The sequence below is a fragment of the Haliotis cracherodii genome, unplaced genomic scaffold (genome assembly GCF_022045235.1).
Source record: "Haliotis cracherodii isolate W230 unplaced genomic scaffold, xgHalCrac1.p SCAF_21, whole genome shotgun sequence".
Classification (NCBI taxonomy): Eukaryota; Metazoa; Mollusca; class Gastropoda; order Lepetellida; family Haliotidae; genus Haliotis; species Haliotis cracherodii.
In genome coordinates this window covers 9,006,489-9,034,248 of record NW_027266277.1, presented here as the reverse complement: position 1 = coordinate 9,034,248, position 27,760 = coordinate 9,006,489, and the positions used below count along the sequence as shown (strand labels likewise).

The 27,760-nt window shown below is 42.6% G+C and overlaps 1 protein-coding gene across 1 annotated transcript; it reads right to left on the bottom strand.

The window, feature by feature from the left end:
• Window positions 1–1,072: 1,072 nt before the first annotated feature.
• On the bottom strand, window positions 1,073–27,119 carry LOC139470752 (procollagen-lysine,2-oxoglutarate 5-dioxygenase 1-like). Its single transcript, XM_071253036.1, has 21 exons — window positions 26,659–27,119; window positions 22,320–22,408; window positions 20,068–20,204; window positions 16,643–16,757; window positions 15,844–15,895; window positions 15,382–15,401; window positions 15,040–15,132; window positions 14,823–14,886; window positions 14,564–14,661; window positions 14,243–14,344; window positions 12,951–13,082; window positions 11,933–12,054; window positions 11,430–11,531; window positions 11,154–11,279; window positions 10,870–11,005; window positions 9,873–9,986; window positions 9,572–9,640; window positions 8,682–8,786; window positions 7,023–7,169; window positions 5,429–5,557; window positions 1,073–5,082 (listed from the first exon to the last, which is right to left on the bottom strand). Exons 1-21 carry the CDS (start codon window positions 26,735–26,737, stop codon window positions 4,927–4,929), a joined length of 2,187 nt encoding a protein of 728 aa, XP_071109137.1. The 5' UTR covers window positions 26,738–27,119; the 3' UTR covers window positions 1,073–4,926.
• Window positions 27,120–27,760: the final 641 nt, after the last annotated feature.

Below are 27,760 nucleotides of genomic sequence, written 5' to 3'. Positions count from 1 at the left end.
ACTTCCCACTCTCCCACCAGTAGACAGAAGCAGGACTTCTCAATCTCCCACCAGTAGACAGAAGCAAGACCTCCTCCCACCAGTAGACAGAAGCAGGGTCTCTCACTCTCCCACCAGTAGACAGAAGCAAGACCTCCCACTATCCCACCAGTAGACAGAAGCAGGACTTCTCACTCTCCCACCAGTAGACAGAAGCAAGACCTCCTCCCACCAGTGGACAGAAGCAAGACCTCCCACTTTCCCACCAGTAGACAGAAGCAGGACTTCTCAATCTCTCACCAGTAGACAGAAGCAAGACCTCTCACTCTCCACCAGTAGACAGAAGCAAGACTTTCCACTCTCCCACCAGTAGACAGAAGCAAGACTTCCCACTCTACCACCAATAGACAGAAGCAGGACTTCTCAATCTCCCACCAGTAGACAGAAGCAAGACCTCCTACCACCAGTAGACAGAAGCAGGGTCTCTCACTCTCCCACCAGTAGACAGAAGCAAGACCTCCCACTCTCCCACCAGTAGACAGAAGCAGGATCTCTCACTCTCCCACCTGTAGACAGAAGCAAGACCTCCCACTTTCCCACCAGTAGACAGAAGCAAGACCTCACATCAGTAGACAGAAGCTAGAACTCCCACTCTCCCACCAGTAGACAGAAGCAGGAGCTCTCACTCTCCCACCAGTAAACAGAAGCAGTACTTCCCACTCTCCCACCAGTAGACAGAAGCAAGACTTCACACTCTCCCACCAGTAGACAGAAGCAAGACTTCCCACTCTCCAAACAGTAGACAGAAGCAAGACTTCCCACTCTCCCACCAGTAGACAGAAGCAAGACTTCTCACTCTCCCACCAGAAGACAGAAGCAAGACCTCACAGTCTCCCACAAGTAGACAGAAGCAAGACTTCTCACTCTCCCACCAGTAGACAGAAGTAAGACTTCCCACTCTCCCACCTGTAGAGAGAAGCAAGACTTCACACTCCCGGATGACACACAAGTAATATTGTGTGAAACATTCTCTGCTTGACTGAGAATATAGGTTGCCCCTCAGGGTAGGACATAAATAAGACACACACCAGTTCCATGTTTTATTACTGGTAACATATATTTTGTACATAAATATAAAGATTTCCAGTGGGATCAATTATTTTCATATAGAATCTGAAGAAATTATTTAATGCATTAAATTGGATCATCTCAGTCTAATGACCTACTTACACAGTAGTTGCAGGATGTGGGCATCAGAAGACAATATGTAAGGACATGTTACTTATGGAAGACAATAACAAGACATTGATCCCGCTGCAATTTACAAGCAAGGAAAATTTAAATGTAAGCCAGTTACTAACAAGGACATGAAAACATGAAATAGACATCTCAATATCAAGAACAATATCACACCTGGGAAAGCTAAGTTACAGAACTAGTGTGCCCTATATAAAGTATCCAAAAGTATCCACAGAATACATGGGGGGGGGGGGGGGGGATTTAGCTAAATCTTAACAAAAATATGCTGATCTCAAACATAAATGTCCCCCTAGTGGCACATTGTCAAATATACATGTATACAACACATAGGACGGACATGGTTCCAGCTGTCATCACTGTGACCAAACAGACATAGCATGCATGCACTGCTATGTGTGAAATAGAAACAAGTTGTATTTCAACTTCGGTATTCTGTGCAAAACAAGGCAGGGAAGGCCCTGGTCCTCTCATATCAAAACGTGATGCAAGTGTCATTGTTTTTATCCCAGACATGACCACATGTTGTGTTGATGACAAGCACCCATGCTGCACTTCAGTTTAGTGAGTGAGTGAGTTCAACTCCGCTTTGAACAATATTACAGTTATATCACCGTATGTCCGCTTAATGTGGGAGAAAAGCCCAAATTGAGGCAGGTCGTGGACGTTACCACTTTGGTGAAACCCACAAGTAAGGGTATGGTACTGACAAACCTAGAAACAATTAGGGTGAACCACAATTCGAACCCACAATCAAAGGTTTCTGGTGTGCCTGATAAATGCAACTGCGCTCAGCAAATTGGGGCACCTTAGACAACTCGGCCACCCGTGCCCCCTTCAATAAGTGTGATTATCAAAGAGAACATAAAACATTTGTAAACCTATCTTAAAGCAAAACCATATTTGAAGGAGGGTTTGAATGGTGATGTACATGAAATCCATTAATATGTTCCCACGTTGCCACCAAGATTAACTTTCAGAACAACATTATTTGAAAATGAATGATATGGTTATGTAACAATTCTTTGCTTCACAGTGACTGGCCAGCATATTGTCTGATGGGTACATGTCAATGGGGCACTTACAAGGTTACATGCATTCATCATACATTCCTAGTACATGTGTGTGTACATAGAGCCCCACTGTACAGACTGCAGTGCTTCATTCCCCAACACAATGTGTACTCACAAGTTAACAAACAGTAGTGTCATCAAATTAACATGTTGCTGTGAAAATACATCCTCAAATGTAGGCCGTTTCCTATTAATGTTTGTGGCTGTATTGACTGTACAGCTGTATATAGGAACTCAACACCATTGCTAACATCGGATACAAACATGATACAAGAAAAGAGATAAAAGTATCTGCACAAAATAGATAAGCATAGTAGCACCATTTGAAATCTTGAAATAGTTTGATTCCCTTGCAGCAGTTTAACAATCTACCCACCTAATCTAAACATACACTCATTCTTTCTGATATTGTTGCTATATTTAAATGCTAAAACAGAGATTCACCTGAATAAGCAATTTTGAAATCATCTACCACTACAATTGCTTATCACAATTTCACATTCATTACAACAGTTTCAAACATTTTCACACATCTTGCTTTCCTTGGCAGTATCAATGTTTTGATAATGATTTAATCACATCAATCAGCTCATCTATTCCAGAACACACATCATACCAGTGTTCAATGCAAGTTTTCATTGTAATAATTGTGTAAATGCTAAAGTAAAATATATTATACATTAGACAAATGGATTTGCATCTTTTTTATGTTCTGTCAAATGGACATATCACAAAGACAGGTAACTTAAATGTCATTTGATTGACGTGTGCACCTGACCTTTTTGGCCTAAATAAACATGTGACTTTGTAGATTTAACTAGTTCCACCTCTCTTAACTAGCACCCATCCTTTGTATCTCCAGGGCTAGCATTTCACTAACCCCTGGACCCATCCTGTGATTCTCGCAATCTTAAATTACCCACCCTTGAATCCCCTCAGCCAATTTGATTGGCTACGTTACTAGGTCTAACGTACCAATGAGAAAGCGAATTAAAAAACAGCCTCAATGTTAAGCTGGCGATATCATAACATACTGGCCAATCCCACTGTTTACGATAGTATTTGCAAGAAATTCAACATTGAAAAACTGTCTGACACGCAAAAGAAAGCCCTTAAAAACATTTTGATTGAAAAGATGTCTTCGTGTCCACTAAAACTGGTGGTGGTGGCTTTGGTTTCTAGACAATACGAGTTACCTCCCTTACCATTTTTCCTTTTCCTTATATCAATGGTTTATTGGTCGGTAAAATGTCAATGAAAATCAAGGGCAGGTAATTTAAGATTGCGAGAACCACAGGAATTGATCCAAGGGTTAGTGTGGGTTTATTGAAATGGGAGCCCTGGAGATACAGAGAATGAATAGCACCACCTTTCTCGTAAAGCTCTATGGAACTCGGCTCCTCTATGAAAGCAGCGGATCGGAGCATGGCATGCCAGACACCATCTGATAGCAATGATGGCATCGCTCACCCTGGAGTACAATCAGCACTTTGTTCAAATTTTGGTCCAAAGAAAAAGGATTCAACTAATTACTTATTTCAGGATTAGTTTGATTACAATGTACAGATACATGTATATTACTGGCAATGCAGATCTGTGTTTGAAGGTGATCTATCGCCCATGGTTTGTACTCCCACCTCCTTATATTGCCATCTGTTGAATCTACTGGCAATTATCGCATGGTATGTTTTCAACAATAGTATTCATATCTCTTCATATTCCAGTTTATCCGTACTATGTATTCCTGTTATGGTTTTGATTGTAGACCAAAAGGGAGTGTGAGCTACAATCTGATTGGTTGAAAAATGGGATTAAATGGGATTTTAAGCCTAGAAATGTGACCTATTCACAGCTCATGAATACTTTCTTGATAAAAAAAATGTTCTTAATGAGAAAATAGGTAAAATGGGTACCACCTTAATTAAACATCAATATCTTTTGAGGTTTTTATATTTTGCACTTTCTGCTAACCAGGTTATCACGGAAGCATATGACGTCATCCATAGTATCATTACGCCAAGGCATCCCAGGGTGATGTCATATCATTCCAGAGTGACGTCATGTTTGTCTCACAAATGTGTGAGTTCACATAGAGAGAGTGCTTCAGAAAATAAGGGATTGAGTTTTCGATACCCAGAAAGTTTAACATTTGAAACCTCCAGATAACACTGCCAGTTCAAAAGGAAATTTCCTGGGCATTGAATATTCAATAAAGCCTGCAAATCTGAAACCCTATGACGTTTATCTCCTTATGCAAACATTCTGTTTTTTATTTCTGACAGTTTTGTTTACAAAACAAGCTATGTTACTTGTATACAGCCAGTATATCAATGCCTAAGTTATTTGTATTGAATGCAGTGTTTCTGACTTGGTATATTAAACGTGAGAAAATATATATTGCTTTTCTTCAGATAAAAATATGCATTATGTCAGAAAACATAATTAACACGCATATTCAGGCATCCGGTGGTGCATTAGATGATAGATCCTGTCTACAATCTAAATCCACGTGTGACAATGCCAGGGCTAAACTGAGCAGACTTCATGTGATCTAATGTTTCTTGCTTAACTCAACAATGATCAAGTGAAAGAACTGTAAGGACTGATGGCCTGGCATCTATGGGTCGACGAAGGAGATCATGATGTACCTTGTGCCATTGGTCACCCTTAGTCCTTCATGGTAGTGGGTCAGTCGACCTGGGTGCATCAACATCCAGCCTCTCCGGGCAGCTGTCACCTTGCAATCATAGCGAATAAAACGGCAGCCACCACCCTGGAAATACAAACCAGATCTTGTCAACACACACCCATCAACCATGAACACTACTGTCAGGACGAGATTGAACACATCCATCCGTCATGTGATTGAATTTAATACCAGATGTCCTTGAGATCAAAAGTAAGGAATAGAGATGCAGGAAGATGGATAATTTTTTTAACATAAAGAACACGTGTTTCTGAATACTGACATCCCACTTGCACAAAGCAACATTAGTGCTTCGAGAAAACATCTAAGTCTTAGTGCTACAATCCCTTTCTGCAAGTGGACTGGCCATATGTTGAATACACGTTGTTATGGCAATACACTCAGGGTGACAAACAGAAAGTGTTTACAGTACCTCGTAGTCCAGGCCAGGAGTGTTCAGGGCCAAGTTGATGGTGTAGGTGGAGGAATCGTGGTGTGGACGCAGCAGCGGTTGCTCATCAGGCTTGTACCTCACGATGAAGTTCATGATAGCATGGGGAGGCTACACAACACAAAATGTACTGTAGGTTAAAACATGTATCCCGGAACTCATCATGGAACAGCTCTAAACACTAATCACAGCTATAGCCAGGAACGCATCATGGAAGAGCTTTCAACATTCATCAAAGCTATAGCCAGGAACACCTAGAACAGCTCTCAACACTCATCACAGCTATAGCCAGGAACACCTAGAACAGCTCTCAACACTAATCACAGCTCTGGCCAGGAACACCTAGAACAGCTCTCAAAATTCATCACAGCTATAGCCAGGAACACCTTCAACAGCTCTCAACATTCATCACAGCTATAGCCAGGAACATCTTCAACAGCTCTCAACATTCATCACAGCTATAGCCAGGAACACCTAGAACAGCTCTCAACATTCATCACAGCTATAGCCAGGAACACCTAGAACAGCTCTCAACATTCATCACAGCTCTGGTCAGGAACACCTAGAACAGCTCTCAACACTCATCACAGCTATAGCCAGGAACACCTAGAACAGCTCTCAACACTCATCACAGCTATAGCCAGGAACACCTAGAACAGCTCTCAACATTCATCACAGCTATAGCCAGGAACACCTAGAACAGCTCTCAACACTCATCACAGCTATAGCCAGGAACACCTAGAACAGCTCTCAACACTAATCACAGCTCTTGTCAGGAACACCTAGAACAGCTCTCAACATTCATCACAGCTATAGCCAGGAACACCTAGAACAGCTCTCAACACTCATCACAGCTATAGCCAGGAACACCTAGAACAGCTCTCAACATTCATCACAGCTATAGCCAGGAACACCTAGAACAGCTCTCAACACTAATCACAGCTATAGCCAGGAACACCTAGAACAGCTCTCAACATTCATCACAGCTATAGCCAGGAACACCTTGAACAGCTCTCAACACTCATAACAGCTCTGGCCAGCAACATCTAGAACAGCTATAGCCAGGAACACCTAGAACAGCTCTCAACACTCATCACAGCTATGGCCAGGAACACCTACAACAGCTCTCGAGTTTCATCACAGCTATAGCCAAGAACACCTAGAACAGCTCTCGACACTCATCACAGCTATAGCCAGGAACACCTAGAACAGCCCTCAACACTCACCACAGCTTTAGCCAGGAACACCTAGAACCACTATAGGCAGGAACACCTAGAACAGCTATAGCCAGGAAGACCTAGAACAACTATAGCCAGCAACACCTAGAACAGCTATAGCCAGGAACACCTAGAACAACTATAGCCAGGAAGACCTAGAACAACTATAGCCAGCAACACCTAGAACAGCTATAGGCAGGAACACCTAGAACAACTATAGCCAGGAACACCTAGAACAACTATGGCCAGCAACACCTAGAACAGCCATCGCCAGGAACACCTTGAACAACTATGGCCAGCAACACCTAGAACAGCCATCGCCAGGAACACCTTGAACAACTATGGCCAGCAACACTTACATCATGGAAGTAACCTTCGAAGACTCTTTCCTGGAGGGGGCGGACATATTTGTGCAGGAAATGCAGCCAATGTCTCTCAAAGCCTACTTGGTTCATGTGTATGTCTACAGTAGGGACATTCTCATAGCCAGTGGCAAGTCGGGGGTCCTGCAACACAGAGGATTCAATTACAACAAAAATTCTCATTGCTGAGATAGATGAGAACAATGTGGATTGCATGTGGATCCGCTGTTAATTAAATTTACAATACACCCATTTATCATGAAATTCTCCTTCTAAAGTATATATCTCCCAACATTCTGTTAAAAGTGAACTTCAAAACAGTATCTCATAATATTTACAGAGTAAAATCAGGTGTGTAACTGCCTACCAGTCAGATTTCTGACCAGAGAAGGTTTTTCAAAGAACATTTTTCTTTTGTGGGTATCAACATCATTATTATAGCTCAGTGTTGATTCAATTTCATTGGGTGACCAACCAAAGTGCAGGATTTGAAAATGTCATGGCAGATAGCACCTTGGTGTGTTTGAGAGAGGGTTAGATGTGTTCGTGTCTGACTGACAGACACCATGAGTGAGGGTAAGATGTGTTCATGTCTGACTGACTCCACTGTGTGTATGAGTGAGGGTAAGATGTGTTCGTGTCTGACTGACAGACTCCACTGTGTGTATGAGTGAGGGTAAGGTGTGTTCGTGTCTGACTGACAGACTCCACTGTGTGTATGAGTGAGGGTAAGGTGTGTTCGTGTCTGACTGACAGACTCCACTGTGTGTATGAGTGAGGGTAAGGTGTGTTCATGTCTGACTGACAGACTCCACTGTGTGTATGAGTGAGGGTAAGATGTGTTCATGTCTGACTGACAGACTCCACTGTGTGTATGAGTGAGGGTAAGGTGTGTTCATGTCTGACTGACAGACACCACTGTGTGTATGAGTGAGGGTAAGGTGTGTTCGTGTCTGACTGACAGACTCCACTGTGTGTATGAGTGAGGGTAAGGTGTGTTCATGTCTGACTGACAGACTCCACTGTGTGTATGAGTGAGGGTAAGGTGTGTTCGTGTCTGACTGACAGACTCCACTGTGTGTATGAGTGAGGGTAAGGTGTGTTCGTGTCTGACTGACAGACTCCACTGTGTGTATGAGTGAGGGTAAGATGTGTTCATGTCTGACTGACAGACTCCACTGTGTGTATGAGTGAGGGTAAGGTGTGTTCATGTCTGACTGACAGACACCACTGTGTGTATGAGTGAGGGTAAGGTGTGTTCGTGTCTGACTGACGGACTCCACTGTGTGTATGAGTGAGGGTAAGGTGTGTTCATGTCTGACTGACAGACTCCACTGTGTGTATGAGTGAGGGTAAGGTGTGTTCGTGTCTGACTGACAGACTCCACTGTGTGTATGAGTGAGGGTAAGGTGTGTTCGTGTCTGACTGACAGACACCACTGTGTGTATGAGTGAGGGTAAGGTGTGTTCGTGTCTGACAGACAGACTCCACTGTGTGTATGAGTGAGGGTAAGGTGTGTTCATGTCTGACTGACAGACACCACTGTGTGTATGAGTGAGGGTAAGGTGTGTTCGTGTCTGACTGACAGACACCACTGTGTGTATGAGTGAGGGTAAGGTGTGTCTGACTGACTGACTGACTTGTGTACTTGCATACCTTATTTTTTCCACCTGACCATTGTCCATAGTTTTCCATTGTGTCTATGAAGTCTTGACAAAATCGTTCAGTTACAACAGGGAACCAAAATACATCAGGACATGGCTGAAAGGGAAACAGACAAAGACGTTACTAGTAAACAAACACCTTGGTTACAAAAGCACTGCTTTCAATAAAAGTCTACTGTTAAGTTCCATGATTATCACAAAATGGCATCACAATGAAATATGGTTAAAGACTTCACAATTATACAGCAAACATTCATGTTTTATTTCACTGAACATGTTGAGCATTGCAAGCTTGAAACAAGAAATCCTCCCTGTCCACTATATGCAGTAAATGTTCAGGCATTCCTCCTGTGACACGAGTAACAATGACACCAATAGCTGTCAAAATGATCTGTGTCTCCTTACACACAAATCATCAAAGAATTATGACAGTTACCATGGTTACGCTAACATGGCCTTACAACAGGAGTTTTAGTTGATGTTGGGGAATTTGGGAAATAGTAGATTCACATCACATCAGTCCCTTACTATTAACAGTCCCGATTATTTAGTAACTGAGAACTCTGTCTCAAAAACTTATTTTTCACCCAAATCCACAAATATGTAAGACCAGTTTTAGTCTCTTAAAACATATCTGAAAAATAACCAAAGTTTAGCCCAGTCATGTGAATGTAATATTGTACAATTTGGCTCTCTATTCAAATGGACTTCATGGGTGACTGTCTCCAAAACAAAGGGTGTTTTTAAAAATTCATTGATGCGTTTTCAAGTCGGGCAATGACGTTTGGTCTGACCATGACCAGTTTAAAGTTACTAGCACTGCCCCTAGATATCACATGAGTAAATAAGCTGTACTTGTCTGCAACCAGTTGGTCCACAAACCTGCAAAATGTCAGCATCTTCTTTCAAAGCCTTGGCATAGTCAGCGTGAATGTACCTTTTCTCCCATTCCTGGTAACACAGATGAAACTGAAGTCAGAATCTTCCTACGACTCAAGAAATGAACAAGACGGTGAATAAAATAAAGGGAGAGACTGGTTTATAAATGATTCCAGAAGGGATAAAGCAATGTCTAGCTTCCACAACCATCTACATTGTGCTGATACACTGATACAGACTGTGTATGTTAAACTCATCCTCCACCAACTGACAAAGTGGTGCTGTAGCAGGTTGTCATACTGACCATGGGGTTGTTGAACATGTCGAACATGTCATTGACATAGTGGTCCGTCTCATAGTGGTCAAACTCTACCAGGTGTCCATAGTGCTGTCTGTTGGTCACATACATGAAGGCGCCCTAAAATATGAGAATTCAATTCAAGTTGCAATATGTTACAATGCTTGTAAATTACATTGACTACAACAGTTACATGTGTGACGTGTGTTTGTTTGCAACATAGGATATAACATGCCTCTCTGGGCACTCTTCACTGACAACTGTTATTGTGTGTGACGTTTGTTTGCTTGCAACATAGGATATAACATGCCTCTCTGGGCACTCATCACTGACAACTGTTATTGTGTGTGACGTTTGTTAACTTGCAACATAGGATATAACATGCCTCTCTGGGCACTTACTCATCACTGACAACTGTTATTGTGTGTGACGTTTGTTAACTTGCAACATAGGATATAACATGCCTCTCTGGGCACTTACTCATCACTGACAACTGTTATTGTGTGTGACGTTTGTTAACTTGCAACATAGGATATAACATGCCTCTCTGGGCACTCATCACTGACAACTGTTATTGTGTGTGACGTTTGTTTGCTTGCAACATAGGATATAACATGCCTCTCTGGGCACTCATCACTGACAACTGTTATTGTGTGTGACGTTTGTTAACTTGCAACATAGGATATAACATGCCTCTCTGGGCACTTACTCATCACTGACAACTGTTATTGTGTGTGACGTTTGTTAACTTGCAACATAGGATATAACATGCCTCTCTGGGCACTTACTCATCACTGACAACTGTTATTGTGTGTGACGTTTGTTAACTTGCAACATAGGATATAACATGCCTCTCATCACTGACAACTTTCACTGTATCTACTGGAAGACCAACCTGACAATCCAACCCTGCTATGAGACGATACATGGGCGGACCACAAACAAAGCTTGTGTGCAGTCATTGCATATACTTGGTAAAAGGACCAACCACTACTAAGCTGACCTGATCTCGGACATGTTTGGTGAAGGACATGTCTGGGTCCAGTTCGGAGTTGATGGAGTATGCGTTCCTGAGACTGGGCAGTCTCTGTCCCTGCACCAGGTATGTGGAGCTGATGAATGGCACATTCCACAGGCCCCTGCATGGAAATGAGCTGATATAGAGGGGTTTTTTTCAAACTGGTTTTCTAGGAAGATAATGCAAAAACCGCAAAGAAAGCGAATACAACACACTAAGGTCCTGCACCAGGCACCTTTGGTCCACTGCTAGAGGCCTTAATTACTTACACTTTCTTAGTCTCCACTATGTCTGCATAGTCTTCAGATCTGGCATAGAATCCTTTTGCTCCCAGGGCACCCCAGAAGTTGGACCACAGCTTGCCCACTCTCGCCACCAGAGGCGCTATCACAGACCTAGCAGCAGGACAAAATACTTCATTATCATTCCCCAAATATTCCAGTTACCAAACAAAAGATGATTTGACTTCCAATAATGCCTCTATATACAGCCTGCAGAACAGTATAGGCAGAAGTATCAAGTAGCATGGAGAAGGCACAAGTTACCTGTTTTGCTGAATAAGCAGTTTCAAAGTTTCTGGTTCCTCATATCGGGCATCAGAGTCCATTACCAACAGATAATTGCAGTTCTTCTTGATACACTCAGCTCTGCAAAAAGTATGATTGTTCCCATCACATTACAGTGTGAGCAAAGAAGGTACTGTCAACTCATTTAGGTTGTTTTGTCTGCTTCAGATTCTTGTATGTAGCCAGAAAAAAAATAAGAAAAATTGCAACCCTCACAAACATGTGGAAAATAACTGCTACCACAGATGGTCCATTTAGCAGACACTTAGCAACCTTGTCCCAGTTTCATTAGCCTTGTTTCATTAGCCTAGCGTCATTAGCCTTGTTGCATCAGCCAAAAGTCATAAGCCTTGTGTCATTAGCCTAGAGTCATTAGCCTTATTTCATTAGCCCTGTTTCATTAGCCTACTTTTAGAAGCCTTGCAAATAACATAAACAACATGGTTATGTAGAAAGCAGTCCATGATCATGAATCAACTCACATGGCCCAGTTCCTGCCCATGGCTTCTCCAACTCCATCATAAGGTCCTATGGATGTCACAGACTGGTAATCATCCTGATATTCATCGATGAACACCTCCACTGTCTTTCTGTGAATGTCTTCCTGTTACATAAGCACCATAAGTTACAATGGTTACACATCCATCAAATACATGACACAGTGCATGCCTCGGAATTTATCTAGGATTTTAAGCATGTTAAGTGAATGTAGCTACTTTGAAAAAAATGGTCAATGTGTGAAAGTCCTGTTTGTTCAGTTCAAACAAAAAACATCTCCAAGAAGATGCTTACTACCGGCACATGTCTGCAACAATAGCGTCATATTCAAACTAGCATATAACATAAGAGTTGTCTCCCTTTATTAACATCCTGACATAAATACATTAGCTTAGGCCTGCTATACTTCAACGATATCCAGAAGCAATACAAATATCTACATGTCATCAAGGAACATATTTCCAATTGAAACTTCAGGCAGGTATGATATGCAATAGCAAGAATATGTGCGAGTGTCTTCTGAAGGGTTTCATCACAAGAAAACATTGGCAGCGAACATTCGCAGCTTTGGGGACCTGGATGAAAGGATGTTTGGGAAGGAGGGAGAAAAGTGCCAAGAGGAAGGAAGAGAGTAATTGAGAGAAATGTGTAAGTTTTCTTACACCTGGTTATGAAACACCCTAACAGATTTACATTTCAGAACTTGTCACTTTAGTTTGTTTGAGATAGAGGAATCAGATATGCTGGTGTGAATGTCTTGTCCTCTTTTACCAAGAAACTAGAAGCCTTGACACTTATTTGCTTATCAGGAGAAAAAGATCTGATTTTTATGAGATTGTTATGTGGAATGAACGTAACTCTTCCGACACATCCACTTAGCTGTCGAAAATGTACAACAATCATGACACTTTCCCCGTAACTATAGTGTTGGATCCCCAACCCATTCCCTCCTATCCTAAGAGAAACACATCCAATACATCTGGATATGTCAGGAATACTTACCAAGTTGTGAACATAGAGGTCGATCCTGGACTTGGGGTAGTTCTGACTGGCAACTCCTTCAAAAAACTCCTCCAAGAATGGTGTTGGTCTCTCAATGAACAGGGCAACAAGCACTGTCGGGTAGTCCTCCTCCTGGAAGGGAGAACAGATGATTCATCACCACCCAGACAAAACCCAGAGCAACTCCAGAAGAGAACAGGCCTTTAACAACCAATGATTGGCGTAAGAGGCGACTATGCTTGTCGTAAAAGGCGACTAATTGGATCGGGTGGTCATGCTCGCTGACTTGGTTGATGCATGTCATCGTATTCCAATTGCTTGGATCAATGCTCATGATATCAAATCACTGGATTGTCTGGACCGGAAAAGCTGAAATATTACTGTGTGCAGCATTAAACAACAAACAAACAAACCTGACAAAACCCAGTGCATCTCATCACCACCCCGACAAAACCCAGTGTAACTCATCACCACCCCAACACAATCCAGCGCAACTCATCACCACCCCTACACAATCCAGTGTAACTCATCACCACCCCTACACAATCCAGTGTAACTCATCACCACCCCCACACAATCCAGTGCAACTCATCCCCACCCCGACACAATCCAGTGTAACTCATCCCCACCCCGACACAATCCAGTGTAACTCATCACCACCCCTACACAATCCAGTGTAACTCATCACCACACCGACACAATCCAGTGTAACTCATCACCACCCCGACACAATCCAGTGCATCTTATCACCACCCCAACACAACCCAGTGCAACTCATCACCACCCCTACACAATCCAGTGTAACTCATCACCACCCCCACACAATCCAGTGCAACTCATCCCCACCCCGACACAATCCAGTGTAACTCATCCCAACCCCCGACACTATCCAGTGTAACTCATCACCACCCCCACACAATCCAGTGCAACTCATCCCCACCCCGACACAATCCAGTGTAACTCATCACCAACCCTACACAATCCAGTGTAACTCATCACCACACCGACACAATCCAGTGTAACTCATCACCACCCCAAAACAATCCAGTGCAACTCATCCCCACCCCAAAACAATCCAGTGTAACTCATCACCACCCCGACACAATCCAGTGCAACTCATCACCACCCCGACACAACCCAGTGCATCTCATCACCACCCGAAATAAACGGCAACACTGGAATGGTTCATGTAACATAACAATATTATGAGAGAAAATAGACTGTCCTTCCAGATCGTGACTCAGGAATAGTGACCATTTCTAAACCTCCTGTAATATTGGAATACCACTGACCTTGAGCCCTTCTAGACTGATGGTATCTTCCTCACAACTTTGACATCCATTCTGGATTGTCCAGCCATCAGCAAGATAGTTGGCCATACGGTTGAACTCCGCCTGCAGGTGAACAAGCAGTGTTGGAGCAGGAACAAAAACTCAAAACAATTCAAAGCATACTACAAAGAACAGATCATCAGATTTCAGTAGTGACACAATGATGAACCAATCTGATGAGAGGTGCTTTAACTGAGAGAAAATTCAAAAGATTGTGAACTTTGATCCACTGTGATTGACTCATCTTGTGGATCACATGATGAATAGCGCAAGTAGTCCTACCTTGATTGGTCCATTTCCATGAATGACGGTGGGGGAGGTGCCTGACTTAAGGTTGTAGAGATAACTGCGGGTCCCCAGTGACTTGATGACAACTTCACCTACAGAGAGAGCCCAGTCATGAACAATGTTTCTTTCTTCTTAAATTGCAACACTGTCAATCCCAAATAATATCAATATGAAAAAAATATATTTAAATTCCTTGCTCGGTTTTATACAGTTTTATATCTTAATCTGATTAGAAGATAATTGCTATACTCACCAAGAGCACCATTAAGATTCTGGAAGATTTCTGACCTAGTGTCAAGCTTAATCCTCCACTTGTCCTGAAACACGAGAGTTGACCCTCAACACTAGAAACCATCAAGGGTTGGTCAACATGGTTAGTTGACAAGACAAGTAGGTTTATCATTGACATTACCCTGTCAGTAACTGTAAGAGACAAAATATTTTCACATACAGCACAGAGCAGTACTCACCCTCAAGTTCTTGTCCAGGAAGATCTTGGTGTAGTAGAGTTGGTCGTCATCTCGGTTGCTCACAGACTCATGTGTGATCATCTCGTACATGTCCTTGGCATACCCTATATAACCTGGAGACAGTCATATGTTACAGTCCAGCATCTTATACATGTCCCTGGCATACCCTATATAACCTGGAGACAGTCATATGTTACAGTCCAGCATCTTATACATGTCCCTGGCATACCCTATATAACCTGGAGAGTCATATGTTACAGTCCAGCATCTCATACATGTCCCTGGCATACCCTATATAACCTGGAGACAGTCATATGTTACAGTCAAGCATCTCATACATACCCTGGCATACCCCATATAACCTGGAGACAGTCATATGTTACAGTCCAGCATCTTATACATGTCCCTGGCATACCCCATATAACCTGGAGAGTCATATGTTACAGTCCAGCATCTCATACATGTCCCTGGCATACTGCACAGAGCTCACACGTTACTATATCTCAACATAACATCACATTGGAAATATTCTTGGCAAACCACACAGCAGTGGTATGCCCTTGGTAAACTCTATCAATAGCATCCCCTCACAAATGTTATAACTATGATTACAACATGTCCAAGTCCTCCTTATTACAGTGTACACCATGACACAAGCCTGGGTACACCCCATAACACCTGGGCAATGTCAGATACAACAGTTCACGTTGTACAACTTGTCCTCCAACACATCACTCTGATGACCCCCAACTCCATACAAGTACATACAATAATAACACAACACCTCCTTCACTGGAATCTTACCTCCGGAGTTCAAAAACCTCTTCTCATTAATAGTCACAGATGGATACTGATCCTGAAAAACATAATTATACATGAATAACACGAAGGACATACAGTAAACTACATTGATAACGAACTCAAAGAAACCACTGATGTTAGTTCAATATAACCGTAGTTCGTTATAAGCATATATACAGCAAATGGCCGGGACCAAAAATATGCTCGTTATATCCATCAGTTTGTTACAAGCGTGTTTGTTATAAACATAGTTTACTGTAGATCAGACAAGGAACATGCAAATACAGCTTAATTACCTGGTTATTATTTATGGCAGACAGTCCCCACCATCTATGTTCATCTCTGCCCATTCATACTTGCTCAACCATAAGTCTTGCACAGTTGGGTTTTTTTACGGTCTTACTGTATTTGAGAAAGTTTCTTTTTGTGGGCCTCTTTGTTAATTGAATCATGTCATTATTAAATTACCGTCAACCCCACAATCCCCGATTTCCCTCACAAAATAATTCATAAGCTTTTAATTATTGCTTTGACATTTTCAGTAATGAGTCACAGCAAAAACAATAAATATAAATCTCCCTTTAAAAACTAGTTGCAATACCAACTGTGCAAATGCACTCCCTGTTTATTTATGTAACAGTTACCAAGTATGTCACCCATATATGATATGAGCGATATGTAGTTCATTGTTATTACTCAGAACGTGCACGAGGTGAAAATGTACATTAGATCGCCCAGTAGGACGAGCTTAGTTCAATTCTTTCTGACCCATACACCACTCTCTCCACACTCTTCTACCAACCTGCAGGCTCCTGTCAGGCCAGCAGAATCCCTCTGCTGAAAACACTATTTTTGCATCAAACTTCTTAAACCTTTCAATGATGGTGTCTGGGTTGTTGTTGAAGATGACATCATAGCTGCAGGAGGAATAGCCAAACAAATTAGTTTTCAGTAATGCAAATCTTCATCTTAGCCCAGGGGGCACGTGTGGGCCAGTCACACAATAATGTTTCTAGGTTTGTCAACATCATACCTTTCCTTGTGGTTTCACCAAAGTGATAAACGTCTGAGACCACTTCAGGTTTTCCTCCCACAACTAGTGGATATGACGGTAATCCCAACCCACTCTCTCATCTTACTCTAAAAACATCCTACGGCAAATGGAAAACAATGTTGGTTAACAACAACCCTACCCTTGTTACAAATGGTTGAAAGATAGGGATACTTGTTTTCTACTACAAATGCAACAGCTTTGATACAACAGAAGTCTGTATAAAGTAATTTGAAAATCCTTCAATATATTTGACTATTTACAGATCAAAACAAAGACTGACATGTAAATAACTGTCTTCATGTGAAGAAACATTATTAGTAATGGACTTTCTTATTGGCCATGTTAGAATGCTGGGCTGCTCCGTGACAGTGCAGCCAACACACCCGTCTACAAACATGAGCAGCGTGACACTGCTGCCAACACACCCGTCTACAAACATGAGCAGCGTGACAATGCTGCCAACACACCTGTCTACAAGCATGAGCAGCGTGACACTGCTGCCAACACACCTGTCTACAAACATGAGCAGCGTGACACTGCAGCCAACACACCCGTCTACAAACATGAGCAGCGTGACACTGCTGCCAACACACCCGTCTACAAACATGAGCAGCGTGACAATGCTGCCAACACACCTGTCTACAAGCATGAGCAGCGTGACACTGCTGCCAACACACCTGTCTACAAACATGAGCAGCGTGACACTGCAGCCAACACACCCGTCTACAAACATGAGCAGCGTGACACTGCTGCCAACACACCCGTCTACAAACATGAGCAGCGTGACAATGCAGCCAACACACCCGTCTACAAACATGAGCAGCGTGACACTGCTGCCAACACACCCGTCTACAAACATGAGCAGCGTGACAATGCAGCCAACACACCTGTCTACAAACATGAGCAGCGTGACACTGCAGCCAACACACCTGTCTACAAACATGAGCAGCATAACACACCTGTCTACAAACATGAGCAGCGTGACACTGCTGCCAACACACCTGTCTACAAACATGAGCAGCGTGACACTGCAGCCAACACACCTGTCTACAAACATGAGCAGCGTGACACTGCAGCCAACACACCTGTCTACAAACATGAGCAGCATGACACTGCTGCCAACACACCCGTCTACAAACATGAGCAGCGTGACACTGCAGCCAACACACCTGTCTACAAACATGAGCAGCGTGACACTGCAGCCAACACACCTGTCTACAAACATGAGCAGCGTGACACTGCAGCCAACACACCTGTCTACAAACATGAGCAGCGTGACACTGCAGCCAACACACCTGTCTACAAACATGAGCAGCGTGACACTGCAGCCAACACACCTGTCTACAAACATGAGCAGCGTGACACTGCAGCCAACACACCTGTCTACAAACATGAGCAGCGTGACACTGCAGCCAACACACCTGTCTACAAACATGAGCAGCGTGACACTGCAGCCAACACACCTGTCTACAAACATGAGCAGCGTGACACTGCAGCCAACACATCTGTCTACAAACATGAGCAGCGTGACACTGCAGCCAACACACCTGTCTACAAACATGAGCAGCGTGACACTGCTGCCAACACACCTGTCTACAAACATGAGCAGCGTGACACTGCAGCCAACACACCTGTCTACAAACATGAGCAGCGTGACACTGCAGCCAACACACCTGTCTACAAACATGAGCAGCATGACACTGCTGCCAACACACCCGTCTACAAACATGAGCAGCGTGACACTGCAGCCAACACACCTGTCTACAAACATGAGCAGCGTGACACTGCAGCCAACACACCTGTCTACAAACATGAGCAGCGTGACACTGCAGCCAACACACCTGTCTACAAACATGAGCAGCGTGACACTGCAGCCAACACACCTGTCTACAAACATGAGCAGCGTGACACTGCAGCCAACACACCTGTCTACAAACATGAGCAGCGTGACACTGCTGCCAACACACCCGTCTACAAACATGAGCAGCGTGACACTGCAGCCAACACACCTGTCTACAAACATGAGCAGCATGACACTGCTGCCAACACACCTGTCTACAAACATGAGCAGCATGACACTGCTGCCAACACACCTGTCTACAAACATGAGCAGCATGACACTGCTGCCAACACACCTGTCTACAAACATGAGCAGCATGACACTGCTGCCAACACACCCGTCTACAAACATGAGCAGCGTGACACTGCTGCCAACACACCTGTCTACAAACATGAGCAGCATGACACTGCTGCCAACACACCTGTCTACAAACATGAGCAGCATGACACTGCTGCCAACACACCCGTCTACAAACATGAGCAGCGTGACACTGCAGCCAACACACCCGTCTACAAACATGAGCAGTGTGACACTGCTGCCAACACACCCGTCTACAAACATGAGCAGCGTGACAATGCAGCCAACACACCTGTCTACAAACATGAGCAGCGTGACACTGCAGCCAACACACCTGTCTACAAACATGAGCAGCATGACACTGCTGCCAACACACCTGTCTACAAACATGAGCAGCGTGACACTGCAGCCAACACACCTGTCTACAAACATGAGCAGCATAACACACCTGTCTACAAACATGAGCAGCGTGACACTGCTGCCAACACACCTGTCTACAAACATGAGCAGCATGACACTGCAGCCAACACACCCGTCTACAAACATGAGCAGCGTGACACTGCAGCCAACACACCTGTCTACAAACATGAGCAGCGTGACACTGCAGCCAACACACCTGTCTACAAACATGAGCAGCGTGACACTGCAGCCAACACACCTGTCTACAAACATGAGCAGCGTGACACTGCAGCCAACACACCTGTCTACAAACATGAGCAGCGTGACACTGCAGCCAACACACCTGTCTACAAACATGAGCAGCGTGACACTGCAGCCAACACACCTGTCTACAAACATGAGCAGCATGACACTGCAGCCAACACACCCGTCTACAAACATGAGCAGCGTGACACTGCAGCCAACACATCTGTCTACAAACATGAGCAGCGTGACACTGCAGCCAACACACCTGTCTACAAACATGAGCAGCGTGACACTGCTGCCAACACACCTGTCTACAAACATGAGCAGCGTGACACTGCAGCCAACACACCTGTCTACAAACATGAGCAGCGTGACACTGCAGCCAACACACCTGTCTACAAACATGAGCAGCAGGTCCTCCCTGTCCTGGTACTTCTTCAGCCCTTCAGCCAGCAGGTTGATCTTGTGTCCACCACCTGCGTAGTTGGCAACATCACCACCATCCCACTCCTCTCCCATTCCAAGCACCTGCAACATGGGAGCATGTTACTCATTAAGAGCTTAACAAGGCCACAGCAGGGTCATGTTCTCAGACTTCACCATCAACACAGTCATATTAGTGTAGCAGTATGCTTGTAAATAAAATATTGTTAGATTGTTAGACGTCAATCATAATTTGTTTCCAAATATTTAATTATGCTGTAGATTTCCTTGTCAACCGCAACATTTTGCAATCAGGCTTGCCATTGACGGTTTTGAATTCCCCTCCCCTCAACATGTGCTAATATTTAGATCCACTATTTTGTATTTTAGCCAATCAGAAACGTTTGCCGTGTTCAAGCCCGTGTAACGCCCTAACTTCCGTCCACCTTTTTCTTGTTTACCTCAGAGGCGCAGCATAGAGCTGATATTTGATGGTTGTTTTAAAATAAATACGAGGTAAGGTGACCACAGATGAACACGATTGTGTAGCCTATGGTTTGTTTAGCAAGTTCCAATAGTTTGAAATAAGTGACATTCTTATTTCATGCGATATCGAGCTGTGATTCGAACCGAGTGCGAAATCTTGAATAAGAACCAAGATGGCGGGTGTCACTCCTTGTCTATATGTTTATAGAGGGGTGTGGGGCGGTCAGGTAGCCTAGTGGTTAAAGGGTTGGCTCGTCACGCCGAAGACCCGGGTTCGATTCCCGACATGGGTACAATTTGTGAAGCCCATTTCTGGTGTCCCCCGCCGTGATATTGCTGGAATATTGCTAAAAGCGGCGTAAAAAAACCACACACTCATTTATAGAGGGGTGTGATTTTTTTATTTACGAATATATTATGTTATACACGCTATCATCGAGTTCCTGTGTCTGCAAGTACTGTAATTTGTGTCCTTAGTACATTGTCTTTTAACAGAAATTTCTGAGAGAAAAAGACCCACAAAGTCATCTCTCTTCTTTCCCTTCAGTTGGTCCAACTTGACACCGCGACTGTGTTTCTTGATCACGATAAAATAGAGATGTCTTACCAGTTATCTCCCAAAACATCCACTGCCCAGTACACCTACACTTGATTAAAACAACAAAGGGATTTCACCTACTTATAATGGAACAGTCCCAAAGACGTATTGATCCACTAGCGTTAAGGATGAACCAAGTAAAGACAAGTATTTGTCACAAAGTTACGAAATGTCCCCCGCCTGTATATACACCATAGTACCAAATATAAAGACAATCCAGCGATTAGTTCTTGAGATATTGCGGCAACACTGTTTTCCAACTCCAAAAGCAGATTTGCCTGCTGTGACCTTGAAAATGAGGTCAAGGTCACCAAAACCGACTGGTGTCTGCGGAGTCTGTATATACACCATAGTTCCAAATATGAAGACAATACAGTGTTTAGTTCTTGAGATATTGCGGCAACACCGTTTTCCAACTCCAAAAGCAGATTTGCCTGCTGTGACCTTGAAAATGAGGTCAAGGTCACCAAAACCGACTGATGTCTGAGGAGTCTGTATATACACCATAGTTCCAAATATGAAGACAATTCAGCGATTAGTTCTTGAGATATCGCGGCAACACCGTTTTCCAACTCCAAAAGCAGATTTGCCTGCTGTGACCTTGAAAATGGGGACAAGGTCACCAAAACCGACTGATGTCTGCGGAGTGTGTATATACACCATAGTTCCAAATATGAAGACAATCCAGTGTTTAGTTCTTGAGATATCGCTGGGACGTACGGACGGACGTACGTCCGTACGGTTGTGAATACTATATCCCCCGCTTCGCGCTTTCGCCCTTAAAGTGTGGGCCTGGATAAGAAGAGCTGCTGGACTGCCTCTGCTTCCGCAAGCAGTTACTCAAGACGCCTGGATCGAAGCCATGGAGGGCACTCACAACGTTCCCAGGGCTGTTGAATTCCATGACTATGTGGTTGTGGTAGAGAATCACTTGTGCCGCTTAAAAGAACATTTGGCCCGGGGATTAAAAACACCTATCCAATACTTGGATGCTGTTGGTCATTCCATTGGGGTTATTCCATTAAAATGACAAAGGTAACAGGCAGGGGATTAGGTGTGCATTCAACTTTGAACTTTGTTGTTATACGCTGTAGGTGTTTTGGCAAGTAATTTGTTTTGGGAGGACACTGTCTTACCTTTAACTGCAATCCATACTTCTTCACTGATCTCTGGAAGCGCTTGAAGCCATCAGTCTCATCTGTTGCCACTGTCACAACCATCAGATCTGAAATAGGGACAATGCTCACTGCAATATACATACCAGACATGGCATACTGGCTTCTCAACTCAAGCTAGTGGCCTTACCGAATGACACCAGCACACCTTACTGGGTGTCATCATTACCATGATTACAAACAGATTTATGCAATACTACAGTTATTGGGACTTCTGACATCTACAGTGCGCTGCAAACATATTAGGTCAGGCTTATGCCTTTGATAAGAAGTAATCAATTTACATAAACATTAAATCCTGTAAAAGAAAAGAAAAAGAAGACCAATCAAATCCCTCAGTTTCTCCTCATGGTAAAAAAATGGAAGCCAAATATACTCGGGTTTCTGTGGTTAACAGAACAAAATGGCTTACTTACGGTGCTTTTGTTTCAAGTTAGTTTGTGCTTGTTTAGATAATATGTAAATCACAGAGTAATAAAGAGGGGATGGCTAGAATATAAACATGATTATTACTTGCCCGTGAAAAGATCACCCGTTTCATAAACATACAGCTGTATTACACATTGTGTAATACCAAAACGCGTGCTTATGTACTCTCGGAACACGTTTCACGAAAAATATTGAAAGCTCTCAACATCCCATGGCGTATTCAACGACATTACGTGTGGAGATGATAGATCACTGAGAGGAGCTTAAGCACACTCGATGACACCAGCAACCTTGTTGCTAGGCTGACGTCACATGGCATTGTTTAGCCGGAGGTTCTTGCAACAAAATTCCACAAATTACGTCATCGGGTATTGTGACGTGTTGTGAACTTGGAGGTGCAAGGCCCTGTTCCACAAGGCGATCGTACTGTAGCGTAACGACAGTCGTTGGTCTAAGTTAAAGTATATGAGTTGCGATAACCTTAACGCCACGATAATTTTGTTAAACGGACGCCTGAATTCTAAAGGTGGACCGTTGTATGGTATTAAATTCATAGGTTTCAACTTTTGACGTGTTTGAAGTATTATTCTGTTAAACTCTATTGCATTATGCCATGGATCGTGTAGGTGTCAGCCTATTCACACTCGACAGTATAATTCTAACGTTTTAAATGGCAAGTAATAAATAAAATACTAAACTCGCTCCCGTGTAAAACCAATTTTATGAAACTCGTGAATAGTTGTGGTATCTGACTCGCTTTCGCTCGTCAGATACCAGAACTATTCACTCGTTTCATAAAATTGGTATTACACGGGAGCTTGTTTAGTATTCTATATTAATGAAGAGCTAGTTTGGCCATAAGTGATGGTATATTTCATTCAACTGTTGCTGGAATATAGTGTAAATGACCACAAAACCAGACTTCATGTTTCTACAGAGAACTATGCTATGAATAAAGACCAACACATGAAAGCCTAGAGACTAAATATTTGCATAACTATATTGACCTGTAGGTGAAAGGTTAAGGGATTCCACAGGGTCTGGTTATCACAGATAATGTCTGTAAGTGTACCAATGACAAAACATCAATTCATATGAACAAAAGGTCATCTGATACAGCCTCATCAGTGTTGAAAATAAAGAACAATCTGTGTATGGTCATGGATCATTGAAATATATATTGAATGAAATTTTCTGTAAGTACTGCTTATAGGATATTTTGTGTACTACAGACTACAGACATGAGGAGGATTACACTATAGGACACAGCTGGAACAGCCAGGAGATGAGAAGATACCATTAGGACCTGACAGAGAGAACTGTTAATCTGCAACATTATGTCACACAGGTTATCACTCTATACAAGAGCAAACAGCTTTAATGGATTTCACACATCAGCGGTCACATGCAAAGGCCAGTCAACATATGTGTTGTTGTGAACTATGAACTTTACAAGTTTTGAAAACATTCGATAGATGTGTCAACAAACAGGAAGTTTCACAGCTGTGTGTGACTATTGTTTCTCCCTCGTCAGCTGTTCCTTCATGGCCGGTCACAGTGACATTCACAGGCTACAGTAATTAGTTGCCAGAAGTCATCACAGTGTAAGAGTGATGAACTAAATAACTTCTCCCACAGGTAAACACATGACTTGGGACTAAGCAGCTGGGGACATAGTTTCTACCTGCCCAGATTGCACTTGACAGTAATTGCAGGTACAGGGGCCCTGGGTTAAGTACTGTTTCACAGCTCAATTCAAAGTAAAATATTTGAGATGAGTTTTGTTTCCAAATATCCCTGAAATATAAAAGTGACAGAGATTTTCACACAAGAATTTACACAAGAATTATTTCATTTTCATTTCTGTTTTAAAATTTAGAATTAACTTAACCTCTACAAAAATGCCCAAACGGCTTGAGATAGTGAGAACCATATTACCAGCAACATTACCATGATTACAGCTAAACCTCGACCTATTGTAAAAAGCCAACTAGGGCTTGACCATGTTAACAGTATGAGCTAAGATCTGCACCATCCGGGCACAAGGACATGAGGGCAGCCAGGTCACACATTGTAACCATCAGATCTCTCATGAATCATCCTTCATGACAATTACCCATGGGGATTCCGGATAAGAATATAGGTCCCCAGCTTGTCATAAGAGGTGACTAAATGCATCAGTTGGTTAGACTAGGTGACTTGGTCAACTGCATGTTATGCCAATTGTAGATCAATGCTCATAATGTTAATCAGTCGACTGTCTGGTGCAGACTCTATTATTTACAGACCACCATCATATGGTTTCAATATTACTGGGGGTGGCATTAAAGAACAAACATATATAATTACAAGCATGTGCTACTGGTGACCTAGTATACCATGGATTCCCCACAGGGCCAGCAGAAATAGAAATAATGTTGCTATAGAAACAGTGTATGATGATGCTAGGCCAGAGGCAGAACATGAGATGACCCCACCAATAATGCTGTCGTGACTGTTGTGGACATTCTCAAACAGATCATATTCAACGTGTTACAAACATCCATAACAGACCAATCCAAACACTGGCAGTACTTAGACAAAGATGAAGAAAGATAATATTAATGCACATTCCCATATCACATTTCCAAATGGGAAATAATTGACTATATCACCCTTTCTATTGAACAAGTAGAATCAATGTGTCAGTTTGTCACAAAATACAGTCAGAACATTTCTATTCAGCAAACTTTTCATCCCAGTGTTGCTAGTTGTGTTGAATATTTACACGTTGTTACAAAGCTTTTGAAAACTGGTGAACAAGTAACATAAACATGATAACGATAACACATTATATTCAACTTTTCAAACTTAATAAACCTATGTAGGTGAAGTATATGGCAGTAATACCTATTCATTATGTTATGATTATCAGCCAATGCATGTCACTTCACCTCAATCACGCTTCTGAACAAATGTATTAAGTTTTCATCAAGATTGTTCTTTATCATTTCATGTTTGTCAATCAGCAAGAACTTACCCAGCTTTGAGCATCGCACATAATGGCAGGTGAAGGAGGTCAACATCAATGTTAGCCATGTTAACCCAGCCCCATACATCATTTCTTTTACAAGTGGAGCAGACTGAAGCAAGCTTTCAATCAGAGTAAAACATTACATGGCTGCTATTTATACACCTCCTAGTAGATCCCATACATTTCCACATCACATTGAGAGAAAACTTTTTGCAAGTAAGCTGTCTATGAGCATGAGATTAATTGCATGGCAAAGCTGAACAGAGTGGACCTGCAACACCGCAGGGGCAGGTGGTATGGATCTGCAGCAGCCCACATGGTGGGAGTCACGTTCACTTATTATAAACAATGCAAGCTTCTCTGGCTTACATAGCTGGAATTAGGACATAGACCTTATTCAGGTTTCCTCATATTTCTGTTTAGAAGATTAACTGTTGTAAAATATTATTTTATTCCCAGCGTAAGAACGCTAAACATAACGGAAACAACAAAACAATTATTTATTTGTAATCAGCAGGTTTTTAAAAAAATCGTAACTCTACTCACGGACTTGTATAACCTCCGTGCTCTACTTAAGCAGATCTTTGTATTCTTTTGACGTGTATTGTATGATTGGCCGATACGCTGTACAATACTCGTGATATCATACAATACTTTAGATCGCACCCAAAGTTATATTTTAATCGGTTCAACATGTTCAAAACACGATTTTTTCCAGAAAATTCAAAAGTTTGGATTATAATTACTTATAAACTTTCGAAGTGTTCGTAACAAACAAATGAAGAGATCTCGTACGTATTTCCACAGTAACTAGATCTGGACAGTGGTCAGACATGGGTGAATAACGAGGCAACTTACCATTTTCGACGGCCAGAATATCTTGGAGAGAAATTGCTGATAAAACAAACACAAAACAAAGTAAAGTCGCAGACGACATCCTCAGCAGACGACTGTCCCTGGGTGGAGTTTGGCTTGCAATACACTGGCACTAAGCGTCCTTTGCTTTCAAGATATGGTTTCAGCTCTGCCACATCACACAGTTCGTTCTTGGAGTAACCCGATACGAATGCGTGTCCAAGTTCGGGGATCTACCAAAAAGTCTGGCAGCGTATACCAGTCGATAACTCCGGAAATTCCCCAGCTGAAAGTCACAACCGATCGGTAACAATGGCGGTTGGTATTTCCTCAAGCCGTGGGAAGAAATCTTTGGGGAAAGGTCTCCTAATAATGTACTAAATATGATGATCACCGGTTGAATCACAACTACTTTTATTAACTCGCTATTACAAAGCCTGGAAGGGTAATTAAGATGCCACCGCCCACAGCAACTCACAAATGTTGTCGCGTACTAGTAAGAGTTAGTTCCCTTGAACCATTACACTCACCATATTTGCATTGGGTATGCTGGTCGATAGGTAATGTCAATGTTTTCGTTTTGGCGATAACCTGACAAATAACAAATGAATGAACAAGTTATTTGCTTCATAAATATAAATCAAAAGCAACAAGCATATGCTTTATTGTATATTTATCGACTTTATATAAATAAAAAAGGGAATTTTGTATATTTTGTGATGTATATAATCCCATAATGTCATGAATATGGACTTAAAAAATGGAGGCAAATGTCCCGGACTCCAGCCCAGGTCTATGTGTAAGCACTGTCCTTTCTGAAGCGTGACAATGTCTTAATTGAAACAGTGAAACTGTTACGTTGATTTACATCACACACTTTGAATTGGCAAATAAACAAGGTGGTGTAGAGACTCGGGTATAGGACTGGACTGGATATTCGGGGATTTAACGTGCGCTTTCCGCATGTAATAAATTACACTTTAGCGTATCTCGCACACGGTGGGGTATAGGACTGCCATCTGCCCCCTAAATGTAATGCGCGTGTAGTGATTAACGCCCCAATAACTGATGGTTGTTTAATCTTGGTCGGTCCCATGGATGAACA

Coding starts and splice junctions, on each gene's coding strand:
- LOC139470752 (XM_071253036.1), bottom strand. CDS start 26,737: ATGTCGTCTGCGACTTTACTTTGTTTTGTGTTTGTTTTATCAGCAATT. Junction 14,887..15,039: donor TCCTGGACAAGAACTTGAGG/GTGAGTACTGCT, acceptor CTCGTGTTTCAG/GACAAGTGGAGGATTAAGCT. Junction 13,083..14,242: donor TCAGTCTAGAAGGGCTCAAG/GTCAGTGGTATT, acceptor TCTCCCTTCCAG/GAGGAGGACTACCCGACAGT.